At 46.3% G+C, this 12,201-nt stretch overlaps 1 protein-coding gene across 1 annotated transcript in view; it reads right to left on the bottom strand.

Annotated features, from left to right (window-relative positions):
• Nucleotides 1-12,201, bottom strand: part of CSMD2 (CUB and Sushi multiple domains 2) — a 536,547-nt gene that overhangs the window by 186,857 nt on the left and 337,489 nt on the right. The window contains exons 15-19 of the mRNA XM_074934462.1: nucleotides 10,709-10,903; nucleotides 7,943-8,081; nucleotides 6,423-6,610; nucleotides 5,668-5,856; nucleotides 4,465-4,581 (exon numbers count right to left, since the gene is read on the bottom strand). Of these exons, the coding sequence (XP_074790563.1) occupies nucleotides 4,465-4,581; nucleotides 5,668-5,856; nucleotides 6,423-6,610; nucleotides 7,943-8,081; nucleotides 10,709-10,903 (828 nt within the window). The remainder of the gene's footprint in view (nucleotides 1-4,464; nucleotides 4,582-5,667; nucleotides 5,857-6,422; nucleotides 6,611-7,942; nucleotides 8,082-10,708; nucleotides 10,904-12,201) is intronic.

The raw sequence follows: 12,201 nt of genomic DNA, 5'->3' as shown, positions 1-12,201 counted from the left end.
AAGAGTTTATTGCTGGTGAGAGAGGCCAGACTGACGGCTCCTGAAGAGGACATTTGTGGGAGGTTGGCACAAACCGGGGCAAGGCTAACTGCCTTGGTGCTGTGCCACGGCCCTGAGCTAGGAGTGGCAGCTTAGAGGGAGCAGATGGCAGTTCTGTCTCTCTGGACCGTGAAATCCTTTTCTCTCCACTGAGACAGCCAACACGGGCGCTCAGCTGGCCTGTTGCAATAAGAGTTGGGGAGATGCCCCACAAAAAAACATGGGACTTTTGCAACTGACTTCCACGGGAGCAGGAGCTGGCTTGAGATTTTCACAACTGATCTCAACAACCCCTTCCTCACCCCAAAACAAGGGATTTCGCCTTAAAAAGGAGGAAAGAGAGGGAATGCAAAAAAAACCAAGGAAAGAGGAATAAAAGCAGGAGAAAACAAAAGACAAAAAGCAAGTGAGCAAAAGAGAAAAGCGAGAGTGGGCTCCGCGTGTCAGCTCTCAAGGAAGGAGACAGAAAGCAAGTCAATAACCTTGCAAGAATCTCAAGATGAAAGTAGCTGCCACTGCAAGTGTTAAATCAGCAGGAGAGGTGTGGGAAAGAAGAGCTCATGAATGGAAGAGCTCATGAATGGATGGTGGTTACGGAAGCACCCCATCAACCAAACAAGGAGTCCTGAAGACAATAAAGAAAGGAGTAGTAAACGTCCAAAGCCGTGGTTTTCAACCTGTGCTCTGCAGACCCCTGGCGGGCCGCAGACTACATCTAAGATTTCCAAAGGGGGCCCCCACCTCTGTTTGACATTTTTTAGGGGTCCGCAAATAAAAAAAAAGGTTGAAAACCAGTGATCTAAAGGATGGGGCTTAGTAGGGAGCGTGCATTTAGGAACATTCAGAATAACATGCAGACTAGGACACACTTTATAATCTGGCAGTGCTGTGGGAATGGCGGGACAATGTCCTCTCGCACTGTTAGAAATGGCAAGCTGTTCTAGACTGTATGTCACTGGAAAGGTAACTTTCCACGGATTTGCTATGTGGTCTCGATTTTGACTTGTGACCTGTGGGTATCAGGCTGATCTCATGTATAAGACCTGGCCACTCTGTAGCTATCAGTGCACACAGCCTTAAACTCCTCCTAACCTACATCAGAAAACTTCTCTCCCACTCACAGACACAAGCTGCTTTGTGAAAGACAACATGGAAATAACAACAAAATGTCAGTCACGAATTAGGAAGCCCAATTGCAAAGAGATGGCAAACACGCTATGGAACACAGGAAAAGATCCCTCACTTCAGCATCTTATCAGAAGCTGGACCACCCCCCGAAAGACTCAGTAAATATCCAAGTAGAACCACTGCAAAGCTCCAGCAAGTACAGTTTATTGTGTCTCCAATGTGAGCAATCCCCATGCAAGATGGCACAACAATCTCGAACAGATTCAGAACCCGGCAGCTGGAAACTCCATCAGTTCCCAGCCACGAGTGCTGCCAGTCCAACAATGGGATAATGAAAGCTATGTCAGCTCCCCAATATTGGTACCGAAGATGATGCTGGACTGAAATGCACTGGCAGAGCTGTGTATGAGGGGGGTCAAAGCCTGGAACAGCAAGACGATGCTGCAGGTCTGGGCTGGGGTGCATTGGCAGAGCTGTGAGGAAGCTCAGTTCTGGAGTGAGGTATGGACTGAGGTATGCTTTAAAAGCTGTGTTGTGAGCCCAGGACTAGAACAGTAAGGCGCGATTCTGAATGGAGATGCTTCAGTAGAGCTCTGAGCAGCCTGAAACTGGAATAGCATGGGGTGCTGCAAGTCCAAATTAAGCTGGCATTGGTCAATAAGTGAGTGTTGCAAAGGGGAACTCATCGCATGCCTTTTGGCAATGCTGGTCACACCAGAGCGGTTAGCATTCTGCCTTTAATGAGCACCAAATTCAACCGCAATGTTAGAGAACAGATGTTCAGAGACGAGGATGTAACAACAGACAGCATTCTGCAATAAGGGGGTGGTGGTACTGAAGTCAGTGAGGCTACATTGGAATAACTAGGAGCAGAATTTGCCCCAATTTCTGCAAGCCTCTTCACTTCCCACCAACCCAAATTCATCCCATCTCAATCTCTGTTACTTTCACCTGGGATCAATCAGCTCCATTGCTTCTTACTGTAGGTAAGAGAGAGGTTGCTGAACAGGGCTGGGAGATCTCCGTGTAATGCCTTATTCTGCAATTTAATGCAGTAAAGCCTAGCAAAAACAGATCATTAAGAAATTGTGCACAGCTTCAATAGAAACAGAATGTATATACAGCACATCACAGTCCGGCCTCTGGCTACTTTCTGTTGCCGTTCACAAAATCATTAGATAAAAGGAAAACTTCAGGCACGCTCCCCTTTCCTTGTGTCGGTAAATAAATGCGGCTTGTCTGAACTCCAGGAACAATGAGGGAGTGGACTGGCTGACATAAAAGGTGGCTTGGTGCCAACTTCTTATAATTGGGTTATGTCCTCTGTTGTATCTTCTCCTTTCCCACCCAACTCTAATTTGGTTTCATGTTCTCCCGATTTCCCCCACTAACACAGCAGCATGGCCCCTGCATGCCTAATCCAGGGTGCTGCAGAAATACAGGAAGGGTGACTCAGCGAGGCACATGGGCAGAGTCCCAAACTGCTGAGTCAAACCCTGACAAGCAAAGTGCCTTTGAATGCAGACAGCCTGCTGGGGCAAGGAGAGAGATTCTCTGCTCGCTGGTATTTATTTCCAGCAGGTTGCTGGTAATTAGCATTGGAGGAAGGATCCTAGCAAGGGAAAAAGGGGAATAAAAAGACAACCCAACACATACATAGTAGCACAGTCTCTCTTCCCTCTGGCCCATAGGCTGTTTTTACACTTTATATTTTCCCATCTGTGGTCAGATACTATTGTGGACACAGTGCTGGGGGGGTACGCGAATTTTAACCGTGAGCCAGATTTTCCAAAGAGCTCAGGCTCCCGCGTGCATTGCTGAACCGGCTGTAGCAATGGCAGGTCACTTTAGGAGAATTTACAAAACGAAAGATTAGTATAGACACAGCCCCACAGTTTGAAAATGCAGCTTATCTTGGGCAAGAGATATTCTTTTCTTTGGGGGTCGGGAGCACATCCACCGTCTGCATTACCTCTTACGAGAGGGTGTCAGGTCTCTGTGTTGTGCAGTAGCTTAGCAACAGGATAATGCAACGTCTCTCATCAGAAGAGCTGAATCCAGGGCAGAGTGGATTAATGAAGAGTGGATTGGCATTGCTCAACGGGAGACTTTTCACGCCACATGAAGGCTCCCGAAATGCCCTGTGCTTTTCACTGACACGTTTATATGCTTTAATAAAAATGGGTCTTGCAAAATTGGCTAATGCTAGCTCTCACGGGCTGCTACCTGGTATGAACAGAGGGACATGGTTATATAAGGGATATAAACCTTCCCCCCCAACCCTTAATCCAGGTTGGTTTAGGAAGAAACTTCCTAGTGAGCCAGAGCAGCATGGGTATCAAATCTAATCTAATTTCCAGTAAGACGCTCTCATAAAGTAAACCTAGGCTTGGAGGTAGCTCCTTGCACACTGGAGCCAGGCACCCGGGGGGCCTGACTCCTGGCCTCCATGTCAATAAGAGGCAGAAGAGTGAACATACATGATGGAATGACCGAGTATTAAGCAGTCAGACCACGATAATACTTTGTATGCATGCAGTGGTTTTCATCTGAGGATCCTGACATGCTTTCAAAAGGTGGCTTTGGTTTTTCGCTCTAGATTGACAGGTTGGGTAGCAGGAGCACAGAGAATCGGACTGATTTGCCCAAGGTCATGCAATGATTCAGTGGCAGAGCTGGTAGTGGAACCCAGGAGTCCTGACTTCCAGTCCTCTCTTGTGACCACCAGACATCATTGCTGTCTCTTCTGGAATGGCGATATCACTTCTGAGCAGACATGGGTCTGCTAGGATGTGCCGCAAGGCCACTGAGAATGATTTCACTTCCTTAAACAGATGGACCTGAGGAGTTCAGTTCAGCAAAAAGGAGCTGGACCCAGGGCCCTCTATAATGAGGATCTGTTCAGATATGGCATTCTGCTTCAGGCCATATGGGAGACCAGTACCAGAGGTAAGGTCTACTTATGGAGTGGGACTTCACCAAAGCTTGCAGAGCTTGAATGTGAGGGTTTGGGTCCACCTACCTATGTTATTATGCCACCTCTCCCCATTCCAGAGGAAAGACAAGGTGCTTCTGAGAAAGCCTTGGTTGTATTACCCAACCCTCAGGGTCATTCCCATATCACTTTTGCGAGGACTGACGGGAAACAAAGGAGAGAGATACCAACACATGCTGGCTACTTTTGGGTCGCCCTTGTCTCTTCTGCTAGCCAACCATCATCTTTACATGGATGCTGTCCCCCCACTATCCCGCAGCATTGCCTCTTTTCCAAACCACCCTAATCTAAAGGTTTCTCACCTTTGCCGTGAGAAGTTTCTATCACCCAGGTGCAGTTCAAGTTATTGGGGTAGAAATCAGGAAAGCCTGGGGATAAGATGGTGCTGCTGGAGCCGCGGATGTAACCTCCACAAAGAGCTGCAAAAATCAAACATGCTAAAATCAGACAAGCCAATGGAGTGACTGTGAAAAAGGAGACGAGCTAGAGAGAACTAGGCAGGGGTATTTAGGACAGAAAAGGCTCTTCTTCCCTTCCCCTTGGGGAAAATGTGATGAAATCCACACTAAGTACATTTAGAACGTACAAAGGAAATACTTCTCTATGTGGCATGTAGCAGTCAGCCTATGGCACCCACTGAAGGAGGGGACCCATGCTAGCTACAATGGATGACTAATTTTATGACCAGCGATAGTACCCATAGTTACGGCTAATCTAAACACCTGCATCAGGGCATACACTTGATTATTGCACAGGTCAGGGAAAATAACCCTCCCCATTCCCTATGCATAGCTTTGCACTGTGGCCAATTGCATTACACGTGCCTTCATTTTCTTGCATCACCTGCACTCTGGGCATTGCCAGAGACAGAATGCCAGAGCCAATGGCCCAATGGCCAAGGATTGAATGGGCCGTGGGGATTCAACAACCTGTTTGCTCGCAAAGAAACTGTCCCAGATCAGACCGGGTGCACACTCAGGGGGCAATATGGGGGAAAGCGTTCTGCTGCTGATACACAGAAAAGTTACAACAGAGACCTTTGTTGTCCAGATCTGTAAATTGGACACCTCTGATGCAAACTAAATTCACCCTAAAACCCATCACCACCAGCCCCTCCAACAAACCACAGACATTCAGAAGGATATTTATTCTTGGTGAACACCAACATGCCTCCCTCCCGGGGAAACTCTGCTTGTGAAATCACAAATAAGATTCACAGAGTAGGTGCTGTTAAAACTCAACAACCCCTACTCCGGGCCCCTCTGGTACTGTGGTAGCGTCAGTGAAAACTGGAGACACACAGCATCACGATCATTGCCCTGGATACCCGAGGTACTGTGGCATTCCAGTCACTGCAGAGTTTTAATCGTATTGATTGTACATAAAGACCAGCTTGTAGTGCCTTGTGCTTCAGCCATGTGATTCACATCAGCCCGACACAGGACTCTGAGAATTCACCACCCTTGGGTTCCCCTCCTCCAGATGTTCTTTTCCAAAACCCTTACCCTCACAGCTGGGCAGAGGCCTGCTCCACTGGAAGTTGGGCTCACACTCCAGGGCCTCTCCGTCACTCAGGGTGTAGCCTGAATCACAGCTGAATGTCACCAGAGCTCCCACATAGAAATCGTTCCCATGTCGCTGTCCATTTACGGGGATCCCAGGGTCCAAACAATGGTCTGACTGGAGCTTCACAGCTGCAGCAAAGAAACCATCAGAGATTTAACGGGAGCAACCAGAAGGCGGCTGCACAAGGAGGAGGAATTTTATCATGAACTTTTAAATCACTCCTGTGTTATCTGAGAAATGTGCACAAGACCTGGGCTGGCCCCAGTTCTGCTCCCCAGACCCGGATCATCCCTGGGCTGGGAAGCACTCAGACAACATGGTGTTCACTGCCTGGAATGGGCAAGTTTGGTGTCACTCAGCTGTTCAGGAGTGGCAGTGAAAGGGTGGGGCGGGATACCAAGGATTGGTGGGGGTCAGGGCTATCTCCACCAAAGTTCTGACAGCAGCTGCAGCAGGGCTGAAGATTGCCCTTGAACTTCCCAGGACAATGACTGGTGCTGCACCTAGTGGAAGGGCTTCAGCTGGATCCCTCTCAATTTAAACAGGGAGCAGCAGGCGGTTGGGTTTGCAGATTGCAATAGCTTGAGGTCCTCAAAACACTTAGGAGTAACAGCGCTAACTGCATGGCAGAATGGAGAAGTAGCTCCAATGGGCCTTTGATTGAGTCCCTTGTGCTGCTAGATAGTACACTTACTTTCATATCGGATCTGAAACCCAATGTCGGAGTGGCTTTTGTCAGTAGAGAAGAGGAGGTAGAGGTAGTTGCTGGTGCTAATGAGGAACTGGGGCACTTGAGTCCCATCATAGATCCCTATCAGCGGGGAGGAATAGGACTTGCCGTCTCGCACTTCCAGGGTGTCGTAATTCACCTCAGTCTTAAACCTGCCAGGGACATAAAGAAATTGGCATCTTCCATGTTATAATTCTGAAAAGACTAATAACAGAGAGGCAACGTGGTCCAGTGCACAGGAGACTGGACTAGGAGTCCTGAGCAAAATTCATGTTTCTACCACTGGCCGGCTGTGTGACCTAGAGCAAGTCATTTCCTTGCTCACCTTTTGTCTGTCTTGTCTATCTAGAAGCTAAGGGCCCGATTTTTAAAGGTATTTAGGCAACTAGGCACTTAACATCCATTGAAGTCAGTGAGTTTTAGGCCCCAAGATACTTTTGAAAATTTCATTAGGCCTTTAAAAATCTGGCCCTACACTTGTTGTGGCAGGAACTGTCTCTTACTATGTGACATGCACTTTGTTGTGTTGATTTAAAGAGATGGTGTGGCTCAGTGGACTGAGCACTGTGCTGGAATTCAAGAGAAATGGCTCAATTCCTGAGTCTACCACAGAGCCATTGTGTCATCTGGAATGAATCAGTTCTTTCTTGTCTTTCTCTGCACCTTTCTTTCCTCTCCCATCTTTGCTCTGTCCTGTGTAAGCTCTTTGGGCCAAGGAGTGACTCCTGCTAGGTGTATGTGCGGTGCATAGCCCAGTAGGGCTTCCAAGTGCTATTGTAATAGAAATAATAATCGTAATATACAGAAGCATGATTATCAGAATGACTGTGAGAAGCAGCAGCCACTATAGGTATCAATTCTATAATCCCAGACATATATGCACTCAGCGGGCCAAACCCCAGTCAATTCGTAGTTTTGTTCGTAGACAGAAAGGAGAGCTGATTGAAAAAAGGGAAAATATTTCCTTAAAAAAAACAACAAAAAAACCCTTTCCTGATTTATTCATTTATTTCAATTTCAAAATTTCACATTTTCAGAGGAAAGTGGGGTGGGGGAAGAGATTACCAGCTGTAGAGTTGGTTGAATGACGGGAAAAATATCACAAAAAAAAAAAGTCCACTGAATGCATCCGATGAAGTGAGCTGTAGCTCACGAAAGCTTATGCTCAAATAAATTGGTTAGTCTCTAAGGTGCCACAAGTCCACCTTTTCTTTTTGCGAATACAGACTAACATGGCTGCTACTCTGAAACCTGACAAAAATACCTGATCGTTATGCAAATTTTTGAAAAAATGTGCAAAATACATCACCTGACTATAACAGAAAGCTCATAAGTGCTACTTTGTAGTGCTGGATATAAAGGATGACGAAGGATCTGTCTGAAGTCAGTGGGAATCTTTCCACTGACTTCAGTGAGCACAGGATCAGACACACAGGCAGAACTAGTTAATAGAAGCCACGCTATTTTTTATCCTCAATGACCACCTGTCAAATGTAATTTTGATGGGATATCCCGGCTGCGCCTCTATCACCCACACACAGTTCAGAGAGTCCTTGTAGAAGCCAGGCCAGCCCGGGGACAGGATCATTCCACTCGGAGAAGTCAGATGGCCACCACATGGAGCTGGGGAAAGAGGACACAGGAATCAGGCGAAAGGTTTTACTCCCTTGAGTCCCCTGCAGACAGTAAGGATGCTGATGTAGGACATGCCAGTTCCTAGACTGGCAGGGTCAGTAATTTATGTTCACAGTGAAGTTAGGGCTCATGAAAGTGGACAGTCTGGGAGGTTGAAATCTACGAATGCAACATTCCCCATGATACTCCCCAACTTACAGGCCTCAAACCTGCCCTGTAGGCATGAGGACAGCTCGGTCTTCACGGCCCAGTTGGGACTTAATGTCTCTCTGTTGTGACAGCCATCAAAGCCTTCAGTCAGTTCCAGCTCTGGCAGCGGCTTTACGAAATGGGCACCAGGGCTGAGGCCCAACAAACTCACTTCCCACAGGCCAACAAACAGCTACCAGGCGTTAATGACTCTCAGTCACTAAGGACCAGAGTTACAAAGGTGTTTAGGCACCTACAGATGCAGATTGGGGCCCAGTGGGAATTTAAGAAGTGACTATTTGTGTTAGGTGCTTAATTCCCATTGGCTTTCAATGGGTGTTAGATGCTTAATTTGCTCAGAGGCTTTAGTAAAGCCCACTAGGTGCCTACATGCCTTTGCAAGTCTGACCCCAAGGGCCTGATCCATTGATTTGACAGGGCATTGGACCAGCCCTTCCCAAGCTGTGTCCTAATCAGTGATTCAAAAGCAAAAAATCAGTTTCTCAAAAACATGAGCCATCCAGTGTCTCCCAAACCTCCCACCTGCTGTCCACCTTGTTGGTTTTGTGGGAGAAGATGCTCTTTTTCCAGATATGGACTTCTTGTCTAGTAATTTTCCAGACACCAACCAGTATTTCATGGAGACAAAGTGGGTGAGGTGACGTCTTTTATGGGACTAACTTCCGTTGGTGAGAGAGACAAGCTGTTATTCACTTTTACACATATACTTTTTCCTTTTTAAGAACTGATTAGAAAATTTGCATTTAATTGAGCACATACTGGAGGGCAAGTCAAAGGCAAACCAAGAGATCACGCAGAGAGAAGTACAAGTTAATAGAGCTGGGTTATCAAAGCTTACACAGATAAAAGTCGAAAAATATAATTTTATTTATATATTTCCCCTCCCCTGACCAGCTAGAGACATGTGCAAAGTTAAACACTCAGGCTCACAAAGGGAACGGAAATACTGAGCCAGCCCCGCAAATATTTCATTTGCCAACTCCCTGCAAAAATCAAATAAAAACAAAACAAAAAAAGCATTCTCCTACTGAATTACAATCATTCTGGACAGCAAGTACCCTCTTCTCCCTTTAATGGAAAAGACAATAAAGTATCCTCCATGCTATTTGCAGACTGGCATTGAAGCATGGATGGCCAATTGCTGAAATTATTTCTCAATACTTCAGCACATCTGTAATTCAAACGCTTGCAAATATCACTTCCTGGCATCTCTTCTCTGAGAACAGAGAGGAAAAGAGGCCTTTTAATTTCTAACAAGCTCTTTTCATTTCATTTCTGTTTTCCACACTGGAAACTTTAAAGCACCAGAAGCTGCTTTGAAATCCATATCAGAACCTTTAATTTTATCCCCACTCCCTTTTGTGTGTGTGTGTAGTCACAGACATATTGGCATGGAGCTGTAACTGCAAAACATCCAATTCCAGAGTTCATTATAGGGGTCTGATGTACTACACAGTCATTGATAGACTGAAGATTCATAGACAGGTCTGAATTTCTATAGCAAGAAATTCATTGTTCATTTCACTGCAAAGGCCTTTTGCTTCTTCTATTATTCAAAGAATATATAAGATTTTTGGTCTCAACATTTTCCTTTTTCTTTTCTTTACATCTCACCATGAGACTTGTGGTAAAGAATTTTATTTTTGTTATTAGCAAATCAAAGCTTTTTGTGTTTGTATGTGTGTGTGAAGAAAAACACTTGTTGTAGACAGATCTGAACTAATAAAAAATCCCATAATTTATCTGGAAAAAAAAAAGAGTCATAGAATTAATCACTCAGTGATTATTTGGTTTGTTTAAGTTTCTAAGGAAGCTACAGGGTGAAGACAAGAGTCCAATAGTACATAAATCACATCTGGAGTTGGGGATTAGAACCCTGGTCTTTCAGGTCGAAATAACACAAGCTTCTATGTGTGAGACATCAGAAGTCTCCTTTAGGGTCCAGTGCTGCAAAGAATGATGCATAAATTGAACTTTATCCATGGTGTGGTGCCCTTTGATGTCATTGGGGCTCTTCACAGTGTGTAAAGCATGTAAGAAAGCTTTGTAGGATTGGGGCACCGGTGGGAAGTGGTAGTAGCTTCCTTCTCTCTCGGCTGCAGCCACTAGTGGGAGATTTCTCTCTCTCTCTAACACTAACACACACACACCCCATTAAATTGTGTATTTAGGGTTTGATCTTGCAACATGCTAAGCACTCAGGCCCTGATCTAGCAAAGAATTTCATCTTAAGCACATGAGCAGCCCATGTTCTTCAATGAGATTATCCATGTGCTTAAAGTTAAGCACATGCTTTGCTGGATCAGGGCCAGAGTCAAGTCCTCATGTATTTAATCTCCTAACCAAAACAGACTGTCCCGGCACTAAATCATCCCTGCAGTTGGGGAGGGGATACAGCAATTTACCTTCACATCTCAGCACCGCATTGTTCCAAACCACATTGCCTTCCTTCAAGATGCAGGTGATGGTCTCCGACCCGTGGGTCCGTATGAAGCCCTCATCGCAGAGGAAGGATACGGAGCTGCCTAGCTGGAGGCTGTCGCCGAACCGCTTCCCATTGACGGGCACCCCAGGATCGGGGCATTCATTGTGCCTGAATGCTGCAGGGGGTGACAAGATGGTGGTGAGTCAGCAGCTTCCCTGCCCAACCTCTTGCCAATGTAGAAACAACCAGGTCAGACCCAAATCCAGTATTTTCACTTTCACAGAGCTTCATGGTGCTTGATCCTGCACCACTGAAGGCAACACTGACTTCAATGGGAGATGGCCCAAGAAGAGACAGAACAGCACAGGTGGTCAGGTGCTACCCTAAAACTTAGAAGACCTGAGTTCAAGTCCCTGCTCTGCCACAGAATTCATCTGTAACCTTGGGTAAGTCACTTAGCCTCTCTGTGCTGCTTCAGTTCTCCATCCGTACAACAGTGTTAATAGCACTTCCCCACCTCACAGAGACGCTATGAGGATAGTTATGGAAAAGATAACAAAGCAGTCAGATGCTATGGTTATGGGGCCCTCTATGCACCATAGATAGATACATCAGGTCCCTCAACTGAAGGTGAAGGGTAGAGCTGGTTGAAAAACATAGCATAAGCTTATGCAAAACTTCCCCCTCCTAGACATTTTTGGTCAAAGTTCAAAACAAATTTCAAGCAGCCCTAGTGGAAACAATAATACTATCTAACTTTTACATTGTGCTTCTCAACCATAGATCTCAAAGTGCTTTACAAAGCAGGTCAGTACCATTATCCCCATTTTACAGATGAGGAAACTGAGGCACCAAGAAGGGATTTGACTTGCCCAAGTCACCCAGCAGGTCAGTGGCAGAGCCAGGAACAGAGGCAGGGTCTCCTGAGTCCCAGTCAAGAGCCTCCACCTTACTCTCCCCATGCTGTGGTCTCTGGCAGGCCCTCCCATAGGAAACACCACTTTTTAGCTCCTCGAGCTAAGTAAATCATATAAACACAGTAAGTCTATTCATCAGACTGAAAGCTCTAGAGACCGGAATTTTCGAAGTAGCCAAGGGAGTTAGGAACCAAACTGCCAGTGATTTTGCATGGGATTTGAGTGCCCTACTCACATGGGCTCTAGGAAATCCCAGCCTAAAATTTTTTGTCCATATGGCAGGTACAGGCTGAGCAGCGGCATTGCAAGCTTCCCCACCAATGTGTCTCAGCCTTGGAATTTCGGGTGAGGGTGTCCAGTTGCCCTGTCCTTTTAGGTTCCCAGCCTCTGCGTCCAGGGATGCCAATGGTGCCAGTGAGGGCCGACTGCACTGGTGGGTCTCTGAGGTGGAGACTGAGGGCTGGTCTACACTAGAAAGTTAAGTCAACCCAGCTACATCGCTTAGGGGGTCTGAAAAATTCACACCCTCAGACCTAAGCCCCAGTGTAGACAGCGC

The sequence above is a fragment of the Natator depressus genome, chromosome 19, assembly GCF_965152275.1.
Source record: "Natator depressus isolate rNatDep1 chromosome 19, rNatDep2.hap1, whole genome shotgun sequence".
NCBI classification, from domain to species: domain Eukaryota; kingdom Metazoa; phylum Chordata; order Testudines; family Cheloniidae; genus Natator; species Natator depressus.
The sequence above is the reverse complement of the archived record's forward strand: the minus strand, read 5'-3'. Positions and strand labels throughout refer to the sequence as shown.